Source organism: Gopherus flavomarginatus, chromosome 3 (assembly GCF_025201925.1).
Source record: "Gopherus flavomarginatus isolate rGopFla2 chromosome 3, rGopFla2.mat.asm, whole genome shotgun sequence".
In the NCBI taxonomy this organism is placed as follows: Eukaryota; Metazoa; Chordata; order Testudines; family Testudinidae; genus Gopherus; species Gopherus flavomarginatus.
In genome coordinates, this window is record NC_066619.1 from 141,163,018 (window position 1) to 141,185,355 (window position 22,338).

At 40.8% G+C, this 22,338-nt stretch overlaps 2 protein-coding genes across 16 annotated transcripts in view; one reads left to right on the forward strand and one right to left on the reverse strand.

Annotated features, from left to right (window-relative positions):
• LOC127048439 (zinc finger protein OZF-like) overlaps positions 1-22,338 on the reverse strand; it is a 273,508-nt gene that overhangs the window by 227,957 nt on the left and 23,213 nt on the right. The window lies entirely within an intron of this gene.
• Positions 1-22,338, forward strand: part of LOC127048417 (deleted in malignant brain tumors 1 protein-like) — a 151,201-nt gene that overhangs the window by 106,540 nt on the left and 22,323 nt on the right. For 8 of the 15 annotated variants that reach the window (XM_050948160.1, XM_050948159.1, XM_050948158.1 and 5 more), the window contains exons 11-18: positions 452-763; positions 9,058-9,372; positions 11,323-11,637; positions 12,716-13,030; positions 16,131-16,445; positions 18,782-19,096; positions 19,257-19,571; positions 21,417-21,731. In XM_050948160.1, coding sequence (XP_050804117.1) covers positions 452-763; positions 9,058-9,372; positions 11,323-11,637; positions 12,716-13,030; positions 16,131-16,445; positions 18,782-19,096; positions 19,257-19,571; positions 21,417-21,731 — 2,517 coding nt within the window. The remainder of the gene's footprint in view (positions 1-451; positions 764-9,057; positions 9,373-11,322; positions 11,638-12,715; positions 13,031-16,130; positions 16,446-18,781; positions 19,097-19,256; positions 19,572-21,416; positions 21,732-22,338) is intronic. The other 7 variants (XM_050948163.1, XM_050948161.1, XM_050948162.1 and 4 more) reach the window with 7 other exon arrangements.

Here is a 22,338-nt window from a genome sequence, read left to right on the forward strand (position 1 = left end):
AGGAGTCCTGCCGGTCTAGACAGATGTGTTAGTAGAAGCAAGAACATAGAGAGCAACAAGTTAATCAATACCTACCCACATCCTAGTTGCACTGTATTTATCCCTTGGACATGCTGAGCATTAGGCTAGCAGCAATGACACAGTGCTTGACTATTTATGAGAGTCAAGGTGGGAATATAAAAGTCACAGGTTTTGTCAAGGAAACCATAGCCATGACAAATAAACACCCTCCTAAGTCTAAATAAAGAACAGGCTCTGAGAGGATTGAAAACTATGAAGTATATTGGAGGTGAGATCCTGTGTAACATTCTATATTACATCCAAATCTGAGAAAACACAGTCAAGAATTGCTAAGGATGTCAGCATTATTTTCTTAGTGGTTGAATTTCTGGAACATCCTCATTTTTCAACAGTAATAGAATATATTAATAGCTGAAATTTATTTTTACAGGGAGCAAGCAAGTCAGACTCATAAATGGAGCGGACCATTGTGAAGGGAGAGTAGAGGTAAATTACAGAGGCACCTGGGGAACAATCTGTGATGATTCCTGGGACCTATCAGATGCCAATGTTGTTTGCAAACAACTGGGATGTGGACGTTCCATCAATGTAACTGCTGCTCATTATGGGGAAGGATCGGGACAGATCTGGCTGGATGAATTGAACTGCTCTGGAAATGAATCCTATCTCTGGGCATGTCCTTCCAGAGGATGGGGCCAGCACAACTGTGGACACAAAGAGGATGCAGGAGTTCTCTGTTCAGGTCTGTTCTGCAAATGCTCTGTTTAACCTGATTAATAGAGAATTAATATACATTAATGTTAACAAACCCAAAGGCAACAATATGAGAAGGCTGCTGGTAATGATAAAGGAGAATCTCCCTACTGGTCACAATTCTTGATAACTTGTCTTTCAGATCCTGTGAGTAGTGTTCAAATCCAGGTTTGACTCAGAAACGAGGAGTCTGGCGACTCTTTCACCAGAATCCCCACTGATCAGAACCACAGATTTCACCACTTAATTCTGCACAACTGGCAGTTTCTGCCCAGGAGAGGCAAAGGGCTAGAACAGCACTGGGAGCTATAGATCAAGACTGAAGTGCACTGATAGAAATGTCTGGTAACGTCAGACTGGAATAGTGTGGTGTGGTTCAGCTTTGGAATGAGGAATGCTAGCAGTCCTCGGGTGTAGAGAGGAGAAACTAATTAGAGTCAGATTTCCAAAGGCATTTAGGAGCCTAAAGAGGGAGATAGACACCTAGAGATGCTTTTGAAAATCCCACTAGGCACCTGTCTGCATTTTAGGTGCCTACTTGCCTTCTTCAAGTCTGGCCTTTGATGCCTTTGCATGGTTTTTTCCCCTGTTTTAATCCTGCATAGTATAGAGGTAGAATTTAGCAGGTTGATAAAATAAATACCCCTAGTACTTCTACATTGTGAAGATGGTGATCAATCTGAAAAAGCTGCATGTGCAACCAATAATAGCTCTAGGAGCTGCACAAGAGGTTAGAGTTAAATTTAAAGTAATGATCATATTCTTGAAACATGCAAAGAGTCATGTGATCATTTGCATGTTTCAAGAATACGACCAATACATTCAGCTTTGCAAACAGGGGCTGCTAACAGGGAGTTTTGCGAGGGAATTTGGAAGGGGCGTGGGCAGGGGGCAAGGACCCATTGCTGTTCTTTTCATTTTAAAATCTATAAACTAAACAATAGTCAAAACTTCTTGCTTTAAACAACGCCTTCATTAACTAGGAGACAATGCAGGCGGAAGCCCACCAGCAGAGTGGGGGCTATCCAGTTTTTTCCGCTGAGTGCAGCATGTATGATTACCTGCCCTCTGGGCGGGTGGTGTTTGTGTGCATTCGGTGCAAGGAGCTCCTGACCCTCAGAGACCACGTACGGACTTTGGAGCCCAGGGTGGCTGAACTTTAGGAGCTAAGGGAGGCTAAGAGGTATGTGGATGAGGCTTTCCAGGACACTGTAGAATTGTCCCACCTCTGGTCGGACAGTCCCTACCCTGTTGAGGAGGATGAAAGGCCCAGAGAAGCAGAGCAATCAACGGGAGCAGAGGGAAACCTTCCCATAGTTGGGACCCTCCTTCCAGATGGTGCTGAGGTTGCCTCTCACACTGAGGTTACCCCTCTGGGGGAGGGAACTGCAGTTACTAGGAAAAGGCAGATGTTAGTAATGTGAGATTCGATCATTAGAAACATAGATAGCTGGGTTGTGATGACCAGGAGAACCGTATGGTGACTTGCCTGCATGGTGCGAAGGTTGTGGATCTCTCGATGCATCTAGACAGACTTATGTGTAGTGCTGGGGAAGAGCCGGTGGCTGTGGTACATGTAGGTATCAGTGAGATAGGGAAGGGTAGGAGAGATGTCCTGGAGGCCAATTTAGGCTGCTAGGGAAGAGACTGAAATCCAGGACCTCTATGGTGGCATTCTCAGAAATGGTCCAAGTTCCACACACAGGGCCAGGTAGGCAGGCAGAGCTTCAGAGTCTCAATGCATGGATGAGATGATGGTGTAGAGAGGAGGGGTTTAGATTCATTAGGAACTGGGGAAACTTTTGGGGTGGGGGAAGCCTATACAGGAGAGATGGGTTCCACCTAAACCAAAGTGGAACCAGACTGCTGGCACTAAACATTTAAAAGGTTGTAGAGCAGTTTTTAAACTAGGAGATGGGGGAAAGCCGACTGCTGCAGAGGAGCATGTGGATCGGACACAGACTTCTCTTAAAGGACAGTTTATTGATAGAGATTCTTTAGGTTATAGTCAGGAGCAGAGGATGGACGAGGATAATGTAAGGGCCAGATCAGATGATAAAAAGTCACATAAAAAGGTATCTGACACATCAGAAAAGAGCAGACAATAAAAGAGTGACAAGTTTTTAAAGTGCTTGTACACAAATGCTTGAAGTCTAAATAATAAGATGGGTGAACTAGAGTGCCTCATGATAAAGGAGGATATTGATATAATAGGTGTCACAGAAAACTGGTGGACTGAGGACAATCATTCCGGGGTATAAAATATATCAGAAGGACAGAACAGGTCGTGTAGCGGGGGGAGTGGCACTATATGTGAAGGAAAATGTAGAATCAAATGAAGTAAAAATCTTAAGAGAATCCACATGTTCCATAGAATCTCTGTGGTTAGAAATTTCATGCTCTAATAAGAATATAACATTAGGGATCTATTTTCGGCCACCTGACCAGGACACTGATAGTGATGATGAAATACTACGGGAAATTAGAGAGGCTATCAAAATTAAGAACTCAATAATAGTGGAGAATTTCAGTTATCCCCATATTGACTGGGAACATGTCACCTCAGGACAAAATGCAGAGACAAAATTTCTTGATACTTTAAATGACTGTTTCATGGAGCAGCTGGTATGGGAACCCACAAGGGGAGAGGCAACTCTAGATTTAGTCCTGAGTGGTGCGCAGGAGCTGGTCCAAGAGGTAATAATAACAGGACCACTTGGAAATAGTGACTATAATATAATAACATTTAACATCACTGTGGTGGAAAGAACACCTCAACAGCCCAACACTGTGGCATTTAATTTCAAAAGGGGGAACTATGCAAAAATTAGGAGTGTCAAAGTTAGACTCAGGACTCACAGTTTGTCAGACCACTCTGTTTTATTAGCACAGCGCTCTGCTAATAACACCCAGATAATATGAGCACCATGCAAGACACAAACTATCTTATTTATACAGATAAAAGGGCGAGCACTTAACAAGATAACAAAGGAAGCCGAATCTGATAAGTTTACCTGGGCTAAATCTTATTTCCTTACTAACTATTACCGATCTTCTGTTAATGTTTCGCCATTAGCACCCTTGTTTATGCCTAATGTTTCTTTTCCTGGCACCTGTATTTTAACATTTCTTATTTCTGCTTAAAGGTACATACAACATTTCTTTAATCCATTCTTATTTTTACAATATAATTCATTCTACTTTCACAGGGGGTTAGTTAATCAGAAATTAAAAAGTACAGTGACTAAAGTGAAATCCCTGGAAGCTGCATGGACGCTTTTTAAAGACACTATAATAGAAGCCCAACTTCAGTGTATACCCCAAAATAAGGAACACAGTAAAAGAACTAAAAAAGAGCCACCGTGGCTTAACAACCATGTAAAAGAAGCAAGGAGAGATAAAAAGACTTCCTTAAAAAAGTGGAAGTTAAATCCTAGCGAGATAAATAGAAAGGAACATAAACACTGCCAAATTAAGTGTAAAAATGTAATAAGAAAAGTCAAAGAGGAGTTTGAAGAACAGCTAGCCAAAAACTCCAAAGCTAATAACAAAATGTTTTTTAAGTACATCAGAAGCAGGATGCCTGCTAAACAACCAGTGGGGCCCCTCGATGATAGAAATAGAAAAGGAGCGCTTAAAGACAATGAAGTCATTGTGGAGAAACTAAACGAATTCTTTGCTTCAGTCTTCATGGCTGAGGATGTTAGGGAGATTCCCAAACCTGAGCCGGCTTTTGTAGGTGAAGAATCTGAGGAACTATCACAGATTGAAGTGCTGTGTCACTAGAGGAGGTTTTGGAATTAATTGATAAACTCAGCGTTACCAAGTCACCGGGACCAGACGGCATTCACCCAAGAGTTCTGAAAGAACTCAAATGTGAAATTGCGGAACTATTAACTAGGGTTCGAAACCTGTCCTTTAAATCAGCTTCTGTACCCAATGACTGGAAGTTAGCTAATGTGACGCCAATATTTAAAAAGGGCTCTAGAGGTGATCCCAGCAATTACAGACGTGTAAGTCTAATGTCGGTACCGGGCAAATTAATTAAAACAATAGTAAAGAATAAAATTGTCTGACACATAGAAGAACATAAATAGTTTGGCAAAAGTCAACGTGGTTTCTGTAAAGGGAAATCATGTCTTACTAATCTATTACAGTTCTTTGAAGGGGTCAACATACATGTGGACAAAGGGGATCCAGTGGACGTAGGGTACTTAGATTTCCAGAAAGCCTTTGGCAAGGTCCCTCACCAAATGCTCTTACATAAATTAAGTTGTCATGGAACAAGAGGAAAAGTCTTTTCATGGATTGAGAACTGGTTAAAAGATGGGGAACAAAGGGTAGGAATTAATGGTAAGTTCTCATAATGGAGAGGGGTAACTAGTGGTGTTCCCCAAGGTCAGTCCTAGGACCAATCCTATTCAAATTATTCATAAATGATCTGGAGAAAGGGGTAAACAGTGAGGTGCAAAAGTTTGCAAATGATACTAAACTGCTCAAGATAGTTAAGACCAAAGCAGACTGTGAAGAACTTCAAAAAGATCTCACAAAACTAAGTGACTGGGCAACAAAATGGCAAATGAAATTTCATGTGGATAAATGTAAAGTAATGCACATTGGAAAAAATAACCCTAACTATACGTACAATATGATAGGGGCTAATTTAGCTACAATAAATCAGGAAAAAGATCTTGGAGTCATCATGGATAGTTCTCTGAAGATGTTCACACAGTGTGCAGAGGTGGTCAAAAAAGCAAACAGGATGTTAGGAATCATTAAAAAGGGGATAGAGAATAAGACTGAGAATATCTTATTGCCCTTATATAAATCCATGGTACTCCCACTTCTTGAATAATGCATACAGATGTGGTCGCCTCATCTCAAAAAAGATAAGCTGGCACTAGAAAAGGTTCAGAGAAGGGCAACTAAAATGATTAGAGGTTTGGAGAGGGTCCCATATGAGGAGAGCTTAAAGAGGCTAGGACTTTTCAGCTTGGAAAAGAGGAGACTAAAGGGAGATATGATAGAGGTATATAAAACCATGAGTGGTGTGGAGAAAGTGGATAAGGAAAAGTTATTTACTTATTCCCATAATACAAGAACTAGGGGTCACCAAATAAAATTAATAGGCAGCAAGTTTAAAACAAATAAAAGGAAGTTCTTCATCACACAGCGCACAGTAAACTTGTGGAACTCCTTACCTGAAGAGGTTGTGAAGGCTAGGACTAAAACAGTGTTTAAAAGAGAACTGGATAAATTCATGATGGTTAAGTCCGTAAATGGCTACTAGCCAGGATGGGTAAGGAATGGTGTCCCTAGACTCTGTCAGAGGATGGAGATGGATGGCAGGAGAGAGATCACTTGATGATTACCTGTTCTGTTCATTCCCTCTGGGGCACCTGGCACTGGCCACTGTCGGTAGACAGGATACTGGGCTAGATGGACCTTTGGTCTGACCCATTATGACCGTTCTTATGTTCTTATGTTCTTAATTAAATTTTGAAAATCTTACTGCCTGTTAGGAAATTCCAAAATTAAGGTGGATCGTGGAAACTTACTGATGCCTTCTTATGCATATGTATTATAATGCTCTTTTGTTATATAATCTCTTTTTCTTCTGGAACTTTTCTCTTTCCAGGCACAGGATGAGGCCGCTGCTTGGTATTTCTCTTTATACTCATTGTTTAGTGGTCTCCCCGGCCATATTTATTGCAAACCAACAAAACCCTCCTCTGAATACATTATTATCAAATCTGTCAAGAATTTTTCTATGGCACTCACCGCTTTGGTATCTGAATGTCTGACGCATTTTAATAAATTAATGTTCACCAGGGCTAGGATGCGGTGTAGCTGGGCGGGGCCTGTGTCCCCTTACCCTCAGCCTCCCCATCCTGGGGGTGGCAGTGCTCCCGTTCCTTAGGCCAAGAGGCCTGCTTTGGTGCTCACCCTGCCTGAGTTCTAACTGTTTGCCGCACCACCCTGCTTGAGGGTCTAGACTTACAGACTGTTACAGCTCTGCCTTGAATATGAGCCAGAGCCCTAACTTCTTGTGGCTCTGCCCGACCTGGAGGGAGTGAGAGTTCTTGTATAGACTGTTTGTAGCTGTCTGCCCCAGCCAGTTGGCTGTGGGCTAAAGACTGTTGGGCTTCACCCTGCCTCAGGAGCTGGAGCTCTCCCCTATAAAACTGTTACCTGCAGTCTGCCAGTAGTAAGGCAGTGGGGCCTCCCTCCAGGGCCAATCAGAGAGGGGCCAGGAGGGCCATTTGGCCTGTGCTTCAAGCTCAAAGGGGCCTCAAATTTAGACATTTGTGTTTTTTTGTATCAGAGGGGTAGCTGTGTTAGTCTGGATCTGTAAAAGCAGCAAAGAATCCTGTGGCACCTTATAGACTAACAGACGTTTTGGAGCATGAGCTTTCGTGGGTGAATACCCACTTCCTTAGATGCATGCATGTGTTTTTTTTGGCATTTCACAACTTGCTTTTCCTCAGTAATTAGTACATTTGCACAGAAAGATGCTAGAAAAGCATTTATTAAATTTAAAAAAATCCAAATTAAGGCTCACTCTTTTTTGGTGTCTTATTTTGTTTTCATGTTTTGTCATTTTTTCTTTTTATTATGGTTAGGGGCCTCAAAAGCCGGATATGGCCCGGCCTCTCTGGACCTCTGAAAGGACCTGCCTCCCTCCCAACTTGTCTGTGAGGGACCACTACAGAGATCAAGACCAATATCTGCACACTGTTCAATGCCCACACATTTTAGGGGTTTGAATAATTCAAACATCTAGGCCTTAATTTCTCAAAGGCACTGAACACTTGTTTGTACCTTAAGCACCTCTCTCTGCTTTCATTGCCCTTCCCAATCTTTGTCTGTGTCATCTATTTTGATTACGAACTCTTCAGAGCAGACACCATCTGTTACTATATTTTTGTTTAGTGCCTAAAACAATAAAGCCCTAATCTCTGTTATCTACAGTAATAACAGTATCACCAACTCTTGAGTGGTTGTTTTTTCTGCAAGTGACAAGATTTCAGAATGGGCTGGAGCCAGTTTGTGAAGACACAAGAACCTCCAGTCCTTTATGCATGAACCAAACGACTGTCCTTTCTGTCCCTGTAGCCTCCTGCCTTGTCCATCTCACACCTTCCAATTTCTGCAGGAAATCAGACAGGGATCCTTCAGACAACAGCCTCCTTCACTACATAATTCTGATTCATTCCCTGAACACTATCCATTCCGTGCACTGAATGAGGCAGAAGTCCTGGTGAAATAATAGCATGTGATCGTGTAATTAAAGACAGCATCTTAAGGCATATGCATACGAGGGCAAATTAATATTGCATCTTAAGTCTGGCATTTCCGAACTTTAATAATGGTCTTTTAACATACTTTTTGTGCTTGTGTGTGTAATATAAAAAATATTTGCAAATATGCTATTCAGTTCATTAGATATTTTGTGTAAAATGTCACACAGAAGCTGCATAAGTGTTGGAAGCTATTCATGTTATTCTGTCTATTTCCCATGACTCCAGAGCATAGTTCATTCTGAATTGTTCAGCATGTTGGTATGGGGAGTTAGTGTAAGGAGAGCGCTAAAGCCTCTGTGATATGTGGGGAAGCAAGCGTAGTGTGCTGGCAGCTCCAGTGTGGAGATGTGAAGAAAACATAAAGACTAAAGCTGGTTGTCTGTTGAGGCAAAATAGTTGAAAAGCCATAATATCAGATTTTTTAAAAGGGAAAAAACATGGCACATAATATTATAATAGTTATTAAGGTTTTTGTCATCCAAAAAAATTAAGATTTTTTTTAAAAGTTTACAAGAAAAAATATGAAACTGTTTTATGATACTTAAACAGCTTAATACCATTTGGAAACACTTATTCCACTGTTCTGGACATATAAAGAAACAATTTTGCAAAAATTCATGGAGGACTTTTGCTCAATGGCAGATTTCCAGAATCACAAAGGGCTTGACAGTTTAGGAGGGGGAAATATTTAAATGTCATAAATTTCTGTCACAGAACCCATGGGCATAAAGTACACTCTTACTTATAAACCCTCAAATCTAAATGAGGAACAACAAGGCTTTTGACTTTTGGAAATATATAGTGTGTTTAGGACATAGCTCCTTTGATGCACTTCAAAATCTCCATTCCTGAGGGAGCACCACCAAGAATTACCAAGGATGTCAGCTTGATTAATTGTTTTATTTCTGGTAACATGCAAACACTGACTTCCTGTTCAATAGGAATATGACATATTAACAGCAGAGATTTATCCCTACAGGAAGCAACCAGCTCAGACTGGTGAATGGGGCAGATCGCTGCTCTGGGAGAGTGGAAATCTACAATGATGGCATGTGGGGAACAGTCTGTGATGATTTCTGGGACCTATCAGATTCCAATATTGTTTGCAAACAGCTTGGATGTGGACACGCTCTTCTTTCAAATCTCTCTGGACATTATGGGGAAGGATCAGGGAAGATCTGGCTAGATGATCTGAATTGCTCTGGGAATGAATCCAAGCTCTGGGAATGTTCTTCCAGAGGATGGGATCAACATAACTGTCATCACTATGAAGACGCAGGAATTCTCTGCTCAGGTGTGGACAATGAATTCTCTATTGAACCTGATTAACAGGAAAATAAATCATAGATTCCAAAGCCAGAAAGGACCATTGTGATCTCTAGTCTGACTACTTATTTAAAAAAAGGACATAGGACTTCCTAAAATAATTCCTAGAACATAACTTTTAGAAGAACATGCAATCTTGATTTAAACGTTGAAAGTGATGGAGAATCCACCATGATTGTTGTTAATTTTTTCCAATGGCTAAATTCCCTCCCTGGTAAAAAATTATACCTTATTTCCATTGTGAATTTGTCTAGTTTCAGCTTCCAACCATTAGATCATGTTATACCTTTTGTCTGCTAGACTGAAGAGCCTATTGTCAAAAATTTGTTCCCCATGTTGGCCCTTATAGACTGTGGTCATCACCTCGTAACCTTCTCTTTGTTAGTCTCAAGGAGGTCAATATATTTAGTTTATCACTAGAGTCATATTCTCCAGTTCTTTAATCATTCTTGTGGCTCTTCTTTGAACTATTCATTTTATCAGCATCTTTCTTTAATTGTAGGCACCAGAACTGGACATAGTATTCCAGCTGCTGTCACTCCAGTGCCAAATATAGTGATAAAATAACCTCTCTAATCCTACATGAGATTCCTCTGTTTGTCCATCCAAGGATGGTATTAGCCCTTTTAGCCCCAGTGTTGCACTGGGAGCTCATGTTCAGTTGTTTATCCATTACCATCTCCAAAATCTTTTTCAGAGTTGCTGCTTCCAAGGATAGAGTCTTCCATCCTATAAGTAAGGCCTATATTATTTGTTCCTAGATATATACATTTAGCCTTATTAAAACACACATTGCTTTCTTGCACCCAGCTTACCAAGAGATCCAGATTGGCCTGTATCAGTGACCTGTCTTCTTCATTATTAACCACTCCCAGAATCTTTGCGTCATCTGCACGCTTTATATTTTCTTCCATGCAATTGATAACAATGTTTAAATATCCTAGTGCCAAAAACTGATCCCTGCGGGACACCACTAAAACTACACTCACTGGATGAGGATTTCCCATTCATAATTACTAGGTTTGTCGATTAATCGCAGTTCACCCATGTGATTAATTCAAAAAAAATTAATTGTGAAGAATTTTTTTAATCGTCCATTGATATCTCATCATGACAAGAATAGCACCAGAGCGCAAAGCTAACTTATCAAGGAGTTTAGATACTATGGATGCCGAAAATTAAGGTCCATATTTAGGCTTTTACTAGCCACTGACATATTTCCATCCATCACTTTCACTGCCTTGAGGTTCCCAAGATATAGTTTCCATTTCCGGCTTTGCTGTAGGTTTTCTATTCACCTTGGACAAATAACTTAGGTCGAAGTTTCTAAATATATTTAGCTGTTGCTTTGCTCCGTGTTGCAATGCTTAACTGAGTAGGGAGCCAAAGACTCATTTTCAAAAGTGACTTGGGCACTTAGATCTTCAAAGCCATTTAGACCCTGACTCACACTGAAATCAGTAGGAGTTTGGCACCAAAATACCTCTGAGGATCTGGCTCTTAGGAGCTCAAGTGCCATTTGACTCCTAAATGTCTGTCACTTTTCATAATGTAGCTTAGACTTGTAAGTCACTTAGCTGTTGCAATGCAAAATGGAACAATGCCTAAATACCTTTACAGATCTGGATCTTAATCTATCTTTGCCTGAGTTGCCCATGTGTAAAATTGGGACATTCATACTTTCCCCCACGCTTTGTCTGTCTTCTTTATCTAGATTGCAGGATCTTCAGGACAGGGACTGTCTCTTACTGTGTGTTTAGCAAGTATCTAGCATTATGGAGCCTCAGTCTTGATTGGGGCCCCAAAGCAGTACTGTAATACAAATAAATAAAACAAAACAACAATAATTAATAACTAAAAATTAGCTTGGTTTTTAAAAAATGCTAAACAACTTACATTGCAAGACTTTTCCTTACAGGAAGCCAACAGGTCAGACTGGTGAATGGGATCGATCGCTGTGCTGGGAGAGTGGAGATTTCCTACAATGGCACCTGGGGGACAGTCTGTGATCATTCCTGGGACCTATCAGATGCCAGTATCGTTTGCAAACAACTGAGATGTGGGCATGCCATCAGTGCAATTGTCTCTGCTCATTATGGGCAAGGATCAGGGCAGATCTGGCTGGATGAGTTGAAATGCTCTGGAACTGAATCCACTCTCTCAGAATGTCCTTCCGAGGGTTGGGGGCAGCATAACTGTGGGCATCATGAAGATGCAGGAGTGCTCTGTTCAGGTCTGTTCTGTGAACACTCTGTTCAACTGATAAACAAAGAAATAATATGAAGGATGAATGTTAGAAAATGGCGATTGAAAATCAGAAGGCAGTTGAGTGTGATGGAGAAAAATCTCTCTGCTGGTCATGAGTCTTTCTGGCATTTATTCAGGCAAAATTATAAATAGTCTTTCTCCTCCTAAGAGCAGAGTTAGATCCATCCCCTTGACTGTAGGGCTTTGTGGGATGGGGACACACCTTCCCCCAAATTGTGTGAACCCCAGAATTTTTCATGTCATCATGATGTTACCTATAGCAGGGCCAAAATCCTGTTATATGTCACAGTTGGCCACACTGTATTTTGCAACCTAACTAATGTTTTAAACTCAGACTGTTGAACTGGGAAATTAAAACTAGGAATGGAGCTGAGATTGAGGCAAGGATACCTGTGGGACAGTAATGATGACATAGCACTGAGATGTCAGCTACAGTATGGAAATGCAGAGAAAACCTGCAACCAAGCCCTGTTGTCTCTAAAGGCAAAATACAGAAAAGTTATAATTTTAAATTGAAAAAAGAAAAGTCCCAGGACACATTAAGTTATTTGTCACAAGAAATATTATGAGAAATTTAATATTCTTTATTTTACAAGAAACATAATTTGAAACCAACTAATATTTATTTAATATTTTAAACCACTTAAAAACTCACAATCCACTATACTGAACACATAGGGATCCAAATATGTAAAAATTCACAAAGGAGACTTGCTTACAAGCAGATAAACCAGAATAACAAGGAATATTAATTGGGGGGGAGGGGGCTGGGTGAAGGGAATCAAACACCATTGACTTCTGTTGTGACCATGACAAACATAAAATTTCACTCATAACCCCATCAAGTCTGAATGTGCATTTCACTGCCCTGTGCAGTTGCAAAATACATTGTAAGTAGGAGATGATACCCACCAGATGCTGCAATACCTCCAGATCATATGTTCACTGTCATAAATTGCTGCGGTTGTCTTTGTAGCTCAGGTGTTTTCTGAAATCTTACAAAAATCCTGTTCTTCAATAGCATCTGGAATTTCTCCCTACAGGAAGCGAACAGGTCAGACTGGTGAATGGAGTAGACAGATGCTCTGGGAGAGTGGAAGTTTATTACAATGGCACCTGGGGGACAGTCTGTGATGATTCCTGGGACACATCAGATGCCAATGTTGTTTGCAAAGAATTGGGATGTGGATACGCCATCAATGCACCTGGCTCAGCTCATTATGGACAAGGATCAGGGCAGATCTGGCTGGATGATGTGAGTTGCTCTGGGAGTGAATCCTATCTTCGGGACTGTTCTTCCAGTGGATGGGGCCAGCACAACTGTGGGCACGGTGAAGACGCTGGAGTTCTCTGCTCAGGTCTGTTCTGTGATTGCTCTATTGAATTTGATTAAGAGAATTAATATAAGAGATGAATATTAACTAAACAAGATGCAATAAAAGGAGACGGTAGCTGAGTATGGTGGAGAAGAATCTCCCTGATGGACCCAGAATTCTTTCTCACATTTGTTTCTACATTCTGTCCTAAACAGCACAATGAAGTTGGGACAGAATTTTGTCCTTAGTGTTATCACCAGATTTCTCCAACTCACGGCCTATGTCTGCTCCAAATCATTTGTGGTCTGAGGTTATGAATTAATAATTTAAAATATACTAAGTATATCAGGCTTGGTACTAACCTATGCGGCATCACAGTATTCATGTCTTTTGAGATGCAGCCCTTACTATGATTCTTTGCTTTTTAGCCCTTGACTTTGTAGCATTACAAAACTTTTTCTCTTACTTTGTGGGTTTTTTCCTTAATAATTTTTCTGAGATTTTATTCAAAGATTTTGAAAAATACAAGTAAATTATATCTCTCCACTTTTAGCTGTTCTTTTAGTGATATGTGAGAGCAGCATGTTTTTCCGTACAAAAATGCCTTTTCAACTATATGTACTTAATTTTAGCCATATTGTCACACCGGCCTATATTTAATTAGACTAACAAGCATCGTCACATGTTCCTGCTGAAATACGGATATAAATTACAACAGCAGTATCAGGGGAAGAAGTAAATTGGTCAGAGAAGCTAGGTATTAACCACTTAGAGTTCTGTAAAAATGCTCGATATCTGGAGGGAAGAATTGCAATCTGCTAAAGAATGCAATAATAAAGTAATACTAGCACGTAATCTAACCTATGACAATTTCCCTCTTGGCCAGCACACTGACAATTGAATTACAGAAGGAAACACAGAAGCTGCTACAGCTTGAACTAAGGCTCTCGAGCTCAGGCTGTAACAGACTCATGTCCTCTGGGGATCAGGCACATAGTGGGGGCTGTAACACTCACCAGTGAATTATTCTGATTCCTCCCCTGCAGATTTAGAAGGAAGGCTCATTACCCAGCCATCAATATTCTAAGATCTCTTTCTTTTTACACATTAACAAATTATCCTTTACAGGACTCTGATGAGTATTTTATTATTCTGGTCTTTTATTTTCAAGGGCTGGCTGACATTTTTCTCCATTCCATTTCTCAAAAGCTTTTAAATCCTGTCTGTCCTACTCTACGACCGGTTATCTTCTTGTCACTGTGGCTACATGTTCCAAACTCAGAATATTCAAATTTAGCTTCAAGGTGTTGGACTGATACAAGTCTCATTTCTAAGATAGCTTTAGGCATGGTGGCTGGTTCTGTAATTCCTGAGATTTAGAGTGAAATCCTCACCCCACTGAAATCAATGGGAGACTTGCCAACAAATGCAAGGGGGCCAGGACTTCACCTGTTAAATAGTCATTTTAACTCCCTGCTGTGGCATGAGAGTGAGGGGGGATCTCTGCGGGAAGTAAAGTATAATGGTTCTCATCCTTATCAGAATCATTACTATCATGGATGCAATGGAAGTTTCTAACAAAACTGTAAAACTGTAGCAACCCTTAGATTTAGGCAGCCTAACATTTTCCACTATACTGCATTCTTGCAATCTTTTCTTTTTTTTCTTTAGAAGCTTTGACACCTCCATTGTTTGCAGCAGGCTTGGCTATTTAGTAGAGGGAACTCCCTCAGTGTAGCAAAGTGTCTTTTCTTTGTCCTGTGAAGTTTCATCCAGATTTAGCTAAGCTGGCGAGTGTTGCAAGTCACCATTTCCCTTCTTTCCCCTGGGTTCTTCAGAAAAATGTCAACCTTGAAAATTCCAAGGTTGGTCTCAGGCCGCTGCCAAAGCAGCAGCAGCAGTTACTGCATTTTGAGCTAGCAGAGCAGCTCCAGCAGGAGCTGGTAGAAAGAGGTCAGCTCACCCCACACTGCCCAGCCCTTTTCCCTACTCCTTTCAACCCAACACAGGGTTCCCAACATACCATCCTTCCCCCCTTTGGGGCAACACATAGGCAGGGGGGAGCTCCCCCAAATGATAGTATTAGTAAGAGAAAGTTGAGCCTGCCTTGTGCAATCCACTTGGATAGATGCATTATAAAACAGTCTTTAACTTCCACAAGACCCCGGCCTCATTCAGTGCACATACTGGATGCATAAGGAAGCAAAAATAATGTGGAACAGGCAACCATAAACCAGGCATTTCCTAATTTTCAGATGTTCGATTCTGTACCCTACCAATGTTTGTTTGTTTAACAATGCTTGTAGGTAATACATATAGCCATTAATGTTATTCACTGAATTTCCCGTGACTACAGAGCAAAGACCATTCTGATTTGCACAGAGTGCTGAATGCAGAAAATCAGTGTTCTGGGAGCATGGAGATTTTCTTGCATGGTGTGAAGTAGAATTCTGGATAATAATCTGCATGACACTAGTGATGCCAGTACAGTGTGCAGGTATCTGTAGTGCAGAGATAGAGAGAGAGCTTATAACTGACTTTCTTATGGCAGAAATTTCTAGTCATAATTTTAGTTAAAAACTAAAATCAGCGCTCCAGAGAATTGTAATTGTTTTTTAAAAATTAGGAATCATGAAAAGTGAAATAATCTGTTTTCATGCAAAATTGATTTGAACCATTTAATAATGTTTAAATAGCAGCTTAACACAATTTTAAAAACTGACTCAAACATATTAATTATGTGGGACCTGTTGAAATCAATGTGATTCTTTCCATTAACTTCAATGGGCTTTGAACCCATTTTAAGTCAATAAAAGGACACAAGTGTAACATATATAGAGGACTTTTCCTCAATAGCCAGCTGGTGAGAGTGAAAAAAAATAAATGTTACAAATTCTGAAAAAATATACAACCCTGCTTCTAATCATTCCTAAGATTGAGTGTGGAATGGGCCTATGCGGTTCTGAAATGCAAGGAATGGAGGAGATGAAACCCACCAGCCACTGCAATAGCTCCACAGAAGATATTCACTGTTGTAAATTGCTATGAACATCATGTTCATTTGCCCAGATGTTCCTGAAACCTTACAAACCTCTTCTTTTTCAGTAGGAATGACATTAACGTCTGGAATTCCTCCCTGTAGGAAGCAAACAGATCAGACTGGTGAATGGAGTAGACAGATGCTCTGGGAGAGTGGAAGTTTATTACAATGGCACCTGGGGGACAGTCTGTGATGATTCCTGGGACACATCAGATGCCAATGTTGTTTGCCAAGAATTGGGATGTGGACACGCCATCAATGCACCTGGCTCAGCTCATTATGGACAAGGATCAGGGCAGATCTGGCTGGATGACGTGAGTTGCTCTGGAAGCGAATCCTATCTTCGGGACTGTTCCTCCAGTGGATGGGGTCAGCACAACTGTGGGCACGGTGAAGATGCTGGAGTTCTCTGCTCAGGTCTGTTCATTCTCTATTGAAGCTGATTTGCTGGGGATTAATTTAAGAATTGTGTATTAAGTGACAGAAAAGCAATACAATAAGAAGAGAGCTGTGCAGATTAGAGGAAAATCTTCCTGCTCATCACACGCACATATTACTGCTTGGCATTGCTGACCCCATTTCCAAATCTGGAATCAGGTGTATTGGAAGTGATGGTGTACTGAGTAGTGTACTGTGTAGAATCCTGCACAGTCCCTGCCCTAGTATATTCATGCTATACCTGTCCATTACAGATAGCCAGAGTTAATCAGTGGGTCCAATGAGTGCCTCAGGTACTGCCTAGTGCTAGGAAAACCTACTTTTTGAACAAACCGTATGTGCTGCAAATATTGGCTCCCATTATCTGCCTTACTTAGAGCAGTGCGGCAAGAGTGTCAATCACAGATATATCAGACCTGGCAACCTCCACTCAACGAGCACTTCTCCTCTACCTTATACAGTTCCATATAGCACTGACAGAACTTTGTCTTTAATGTTAACAGCAAACCTCATCAGCTTGCTATCCCCTGCACCTCCAACTTGTTAATATCTAACCATATCTGAATGTGTTGTTTTAAATATCTCAAGTAACCTTGGCTCCAGCATAGACTTCTCAAGCATCTCACTATTAAACACTTTCATACCTGCCAACATTTACAGACAAAACCCAGCATGTTCTAATGTGCATGTACTTGTATAAATATTCATTAACATATATTAGTTTACAAACACACTGCCCATTTGTCCTATTTACCTTTTTTCTCCATACATTTATTCCACACAACTTGATCGCATTCATCCTGCACCAACTTTCACTGCAACCCATCCTTCCCCCTACGTGTTGGCAATGCGCATATTCCCCAGACAAAACTTTCTCCACTTCCTAACCCTATTCACTCCACACACACACACCCATCATTCTGCATACACACACACTGAATACATAAAGCCACTCATTCTGTACTACCATCTCCACACTCTATACCTACCCATTCTACATCCACCCATCTCTACTCCACACATTTCATTTTGAATTCATCTCCCCACTCATTCCACACACACATTTGATCAGTTCCAAACAGTCTAAGCTACGTGAGAAAAGGGAACACTCAGACATAGGCCCGAGCATCGATAGGTAAAACCCAGGGGAAGGACGTTTTCTTTGTTTTCAGTGGAAGTCTCATCCCTCCCAGTAAACATCCTTGCGTGCCAGCATTTTCTCTGCACACCCACAGAAAGATCTGAAAACTTGCAGTCTATGAGGAAAACTGGTAGAGTTGCAAGGTGTGCATTTTTTAAAAATTAACTAAGGTATTTTATGGCCCCAATCCCCATATAATCCCCATCCCTCCAAATTTTTAAAGATTTTATCATTGCAACACTCCTGTGAGGTAAGGAACGGAGGCACAAAGAATAGAACGGTCTTTGTCCAAGGTCACACATAAAGTTTATAACAGAAAAGGGAATTAAGTCCAGGTCTCCCAACTCAGTTCTCTACCACTGGACTTTCTTACCATACTGAGATACAGCTTTGTAACAGATCAAAAAATGGTCAAAGGCTAAGAAACAAAGAAGCATAATGAAGGGCTATTTCTGCTTACACCATGTTTGTTTATTTTCTTCAGTTATCTTTCTGACAGAACTTTTCAAAAAAAGTCTAGTAAATTAGAGAATCCTGACTTTTCAATTAAAAAAACTTGCTTGCTTGACCATATCCAGATTTAACTGTTACTCTGCTCTGTCTCCAAGTATTTGCTCTGTCAAGAAATGATAGATAAGACCACTGGTCTAGTATCAGTGGAATCTCCCTGTTCTCCATTTCCTCCCATTTTATTTATTCATTTGATGTGCTGCCATTTTAAATTCATATGTATTAAATACCAAAACCCACAATGAAAAAACAAAGGCAACAAAAGAACAGTATACGTATACGTGTTTTGACGAAGAATAAAAGCCCTCAAACCTACTTCGGGTTCGGGTTCTAAAGGTCATGAGATCCAATATCAGAAAGCTCATGCTCCAAAATGTCTGTTAGTCTATAAGGTACCACAGGACTCTTTGCTGCTTTTACAGATCCAGACTAACACGGCTACCCCTCTGATACTTAATATCAGAATTATTTCTCTTATTAGCTTAAATTCCACTTAATATTTTATTGATTATAATAAAAAAGGATTTTTCATCATTATATATTTCCTGGTCTTTATATAGCATTAGTTTTGCTTGAGAATATTGGTGTCATTTGTTCAGATATCTTCATTCAGAAATCTTCACTAGCAATATGCGATACTAACAGCTGGGATTTTTCCCTATAGGAAGCAAACAGCTCAGACTGGTGAATGGAGCAGATCATTGTGCTGGGAGAGTGGAGGTTTATAATGATGGCACCTGGGGCACAGTTTGTGATGATTACTGGGATCTACTGGCTTCGAATGTTGTTTGCAAACAACTGGGGTGTGGACACATCATCAATGTAACTGTCTCTGCTTATTATGGGGAAGGATCAGGGCAGATCTGGCTGGACAAAGTGAAGTGCTCTGGAACTGAATCCTATATCTGGGAATGTTCTTCTAGTAGATGGGGTAAGAATAACTGTGGACACAGCGAAGATGCAGGAGTTATCTGCTCAGGTATGTTCTATGAATGCTCTATTGAATCTTATTAAAGTAGAATTATGAAGGTAGCATTCAGGACTAAATGGTTATAGCTGTTTTGAGATTCTCAGTTAAAGCAGGTTATTCATCTTCTACATAGGAATATGATATTAAAAGCTGGAATATTTTCCTACAGGAAGCAAACAGATCAGACTGGTGAATGGGGCAGATCGTTGCTCTGGGAGAGTGGAGATTTATTACCATGGCTCCTGGGGGACAGTCTGTGATAATTCCTGGGCCCTTTCAGCTGCCAATGTCGTTTGCAAAGAATTGGGATGTGGACATGCCATCAATGCACCTGGTTTGGCTCACTATGGAAAAGGATCAGGGCAGATCTGGCTGGATGAAGTGAGTTGCTCCGGAAATGAATCCTATCTTCGAGACTGTTCCTCCAAAGGATGGGGTCAGCACAGCTGTGAGCACAGTAAAGATGCTGGAGTTTTCTGCTCAGGTCTGTCCTTTTAAAGTTTCTTTGAATATAACTAATAGGGGATAAATATAATGGGTGGGTGATACCTAACAGAGAAGCCATAACATGAGAAGAACCTGAATATGAGAGTGGGGAGTCTCCTTCCTGGTCACATAATTCTTTTGATATATATTCCTGTAGAATGGTAATCAGACTTTCCAGCTCTGCCAAAGCCAAGTGTTCAAAAACCATGAAATAGGTCCCATAAATCAAGTAATTGGTTGAAAATAATGTGATTTAAAATAATAGAATCATAGTGTTAGAAGGGATCTAGTCAGCTGCTGCCAAAATGCAGGATTTTTTGTGTCTAAATCATCCAAGACAGATGGCTATCATATACAGCTTCCTTCTGAAAACCTCCAGTGAAGGAGCTTCCACAACCTCCCTAGACGTCTGTTCCATTGTCCTACTGTTCTTGCAGTTAGGAAGTTTTTCCTGAGATTTAATCAAAATCTCCTACACTGTAGTTTGAACCCATTGTCTTTTGTCCTGCCCTCTGTGTCAAGAGAACAAAATTTCTCCATCATTTTTGTGGCAGCCTTTCAAGTATCTGAAAACCGCTGTCATTTGCCCCTTCATCTCCTCTTTTCCAAACTAAACATACTGAATTCCTTCAGTTTTGGCTTATATGATTTGCATTCTATTCCTTTAATCATCTTTATTGCTCCAGTTACTCTACATACTTTCTGTACATTGGTGACCAAAATTGGACACAGTACTCCAGCTGAGGCCTAGCCAGCGCTGAGTAGAGCTGTACTATCACCTTCCATGATTTGCATGCTATGCCTCTGTTAATGCAACCTAAAATTACATTTGTGGGTTTTTTTTGTTTGTTTGTTTTTGCAACAGTATCACATTGCTGACATGCTGCCTGGGGATGTGATCCACCATGGCTCCCAGATCCTTCTCATCAGTGCTGCTGCCAAGCCAGTTAATCCCCATTCTGTATTTGTGCACTTGGGTTTTCTTCCCTATGTGTAGCACCTTACATTTGTCTTTGCTGAATTTCTTTTTGTTGTCTATAGCCCAGTTCTCCAATTTATCAAAAATTCTTTTGAATATTAGCTCTGTCTTCCAAAGCGTTCACCACCACCATTAGCTTTGTGTCATCTGCAAATTTGATCAGTATGCTCTCTATTCCTACATCCAGGTCATTAATAAAGTTGTTAAATAACAGTGCACCAAGAACAGATCCCTGTGGAACCTGACGTGAGGCCTCAGTCCAATATGACATTACTCCTTTAACAATCAATCTTTATTCGCAGTTGTTTAACCAATTATGTATCCACTCAATGGTAGTTTGGCCAAGCCGGCATTTCTCCTGCTTACTTAACAGAATGTCATGTGGGACTGTGTCAAAAGCCTTGCTAAAGTCCAGGTATATTGTGTGCATTGCATTCCCTCTATCCACCAAACCCGTTACCCTGTCAAAGAAGAAAAGCAAGCTGGCTTGGCATGGTTTGTTCTTAGTAAATCCATACTGGGTGATCACCCCTTCATGCTCCAGGTATTCACAAACTGAATGTTTTATACATTGTTCTAGTAGCTCCCAGGCATCGAGGTCAGGCTGACTGGTCTATAGTTTCCTGGCTTCTCCTTTTCCCCCTTTTTAAAGATGGGCACTACATTAGCCCTTTTCCAGTCTTCCGTGACCACTCCTGTCATCCATGAGTTGCAAATATTATTGCCAGTGGCGCCAAGATTTCTTCAGCCAATTTCTTCAGTACCCTCGGTTGAATAGCATCAGGCCCCGTTGACTTGAATTCATTCAGAGTAGTCAGATGATCACAGGAATATGATATTAAAAGCTGGGATTTTTTCCTACAGGAACCAAACAGATCAGACTGGTGAATGGGGCAGATCGTTGCTCTGGGAGAGTGGAGATTCATTACAATGGTGCCTGGGGGACAGTCTGTGATGATTCCTGGGACACATCAGATGTCAATGTTGTTTGTAAAGAATTGGGATGTGGACATGCCATTGATGCCCCTACCTCAGCTTATTATGGGCAAGGATCAGGGCAGATCTGGCTGGATGATGTGAGTTGCTCTGGGAGTGAATCCTATCTTCGGGACTGTTCCTCCAGAGGATGGGGTCAGCATAACTGCGGGCACAGTGAAGACGCTGGAGTTCTCTGCTCAGGTCTGTTCTTTGAAAGCTTTATAAGTGGGTGGTAACTAAAAGAGAAGCCATAAAATGAGAAGAAACTCAGTAAGAAAGTAGAGAATCTCCTTGTCTGTCACACAATTCTTTTGAGATATATTTCTTTGGAATGGTAACCAGAATTTCAAGCTCTGCCTAACCCAAGTATTCAAAAATCATGAGTTATCACTAAAAAATCAGGAAACTGGTTAAAAATAAAGAGATTTAAAATCATACAATCCTGGAATCATAGTGGCATAGTGTTTAAAGTGACCCGTAGGGTCATTGAGTCTAACCCCTGCCAAGATGAAAGATGAGTTGTGGTTAAACCATCCAAGACAGATGGCTATGCAGCCTCCTTCTGAAAACCTCCAGGGAAGGAGCTTCCATAACTTCACTAGGCCTCTGTTCCATTGTCCGCCTGTTCTTAAAGTTGAGAAGTTTTTCCTGAGATTTAATCTAAATCTGCTCTGCTGTAGTTTGAACCCATTGCCTCTTGCCCTGCCCTCTGTGGCAAGAGAGAACAACTTTTCTCCATCTATTTGTGTCCTGCTGGCAGAAAGCAGAAGACCAGAAGTCCGAAGTGTAGGCAATGTGATATTCACTG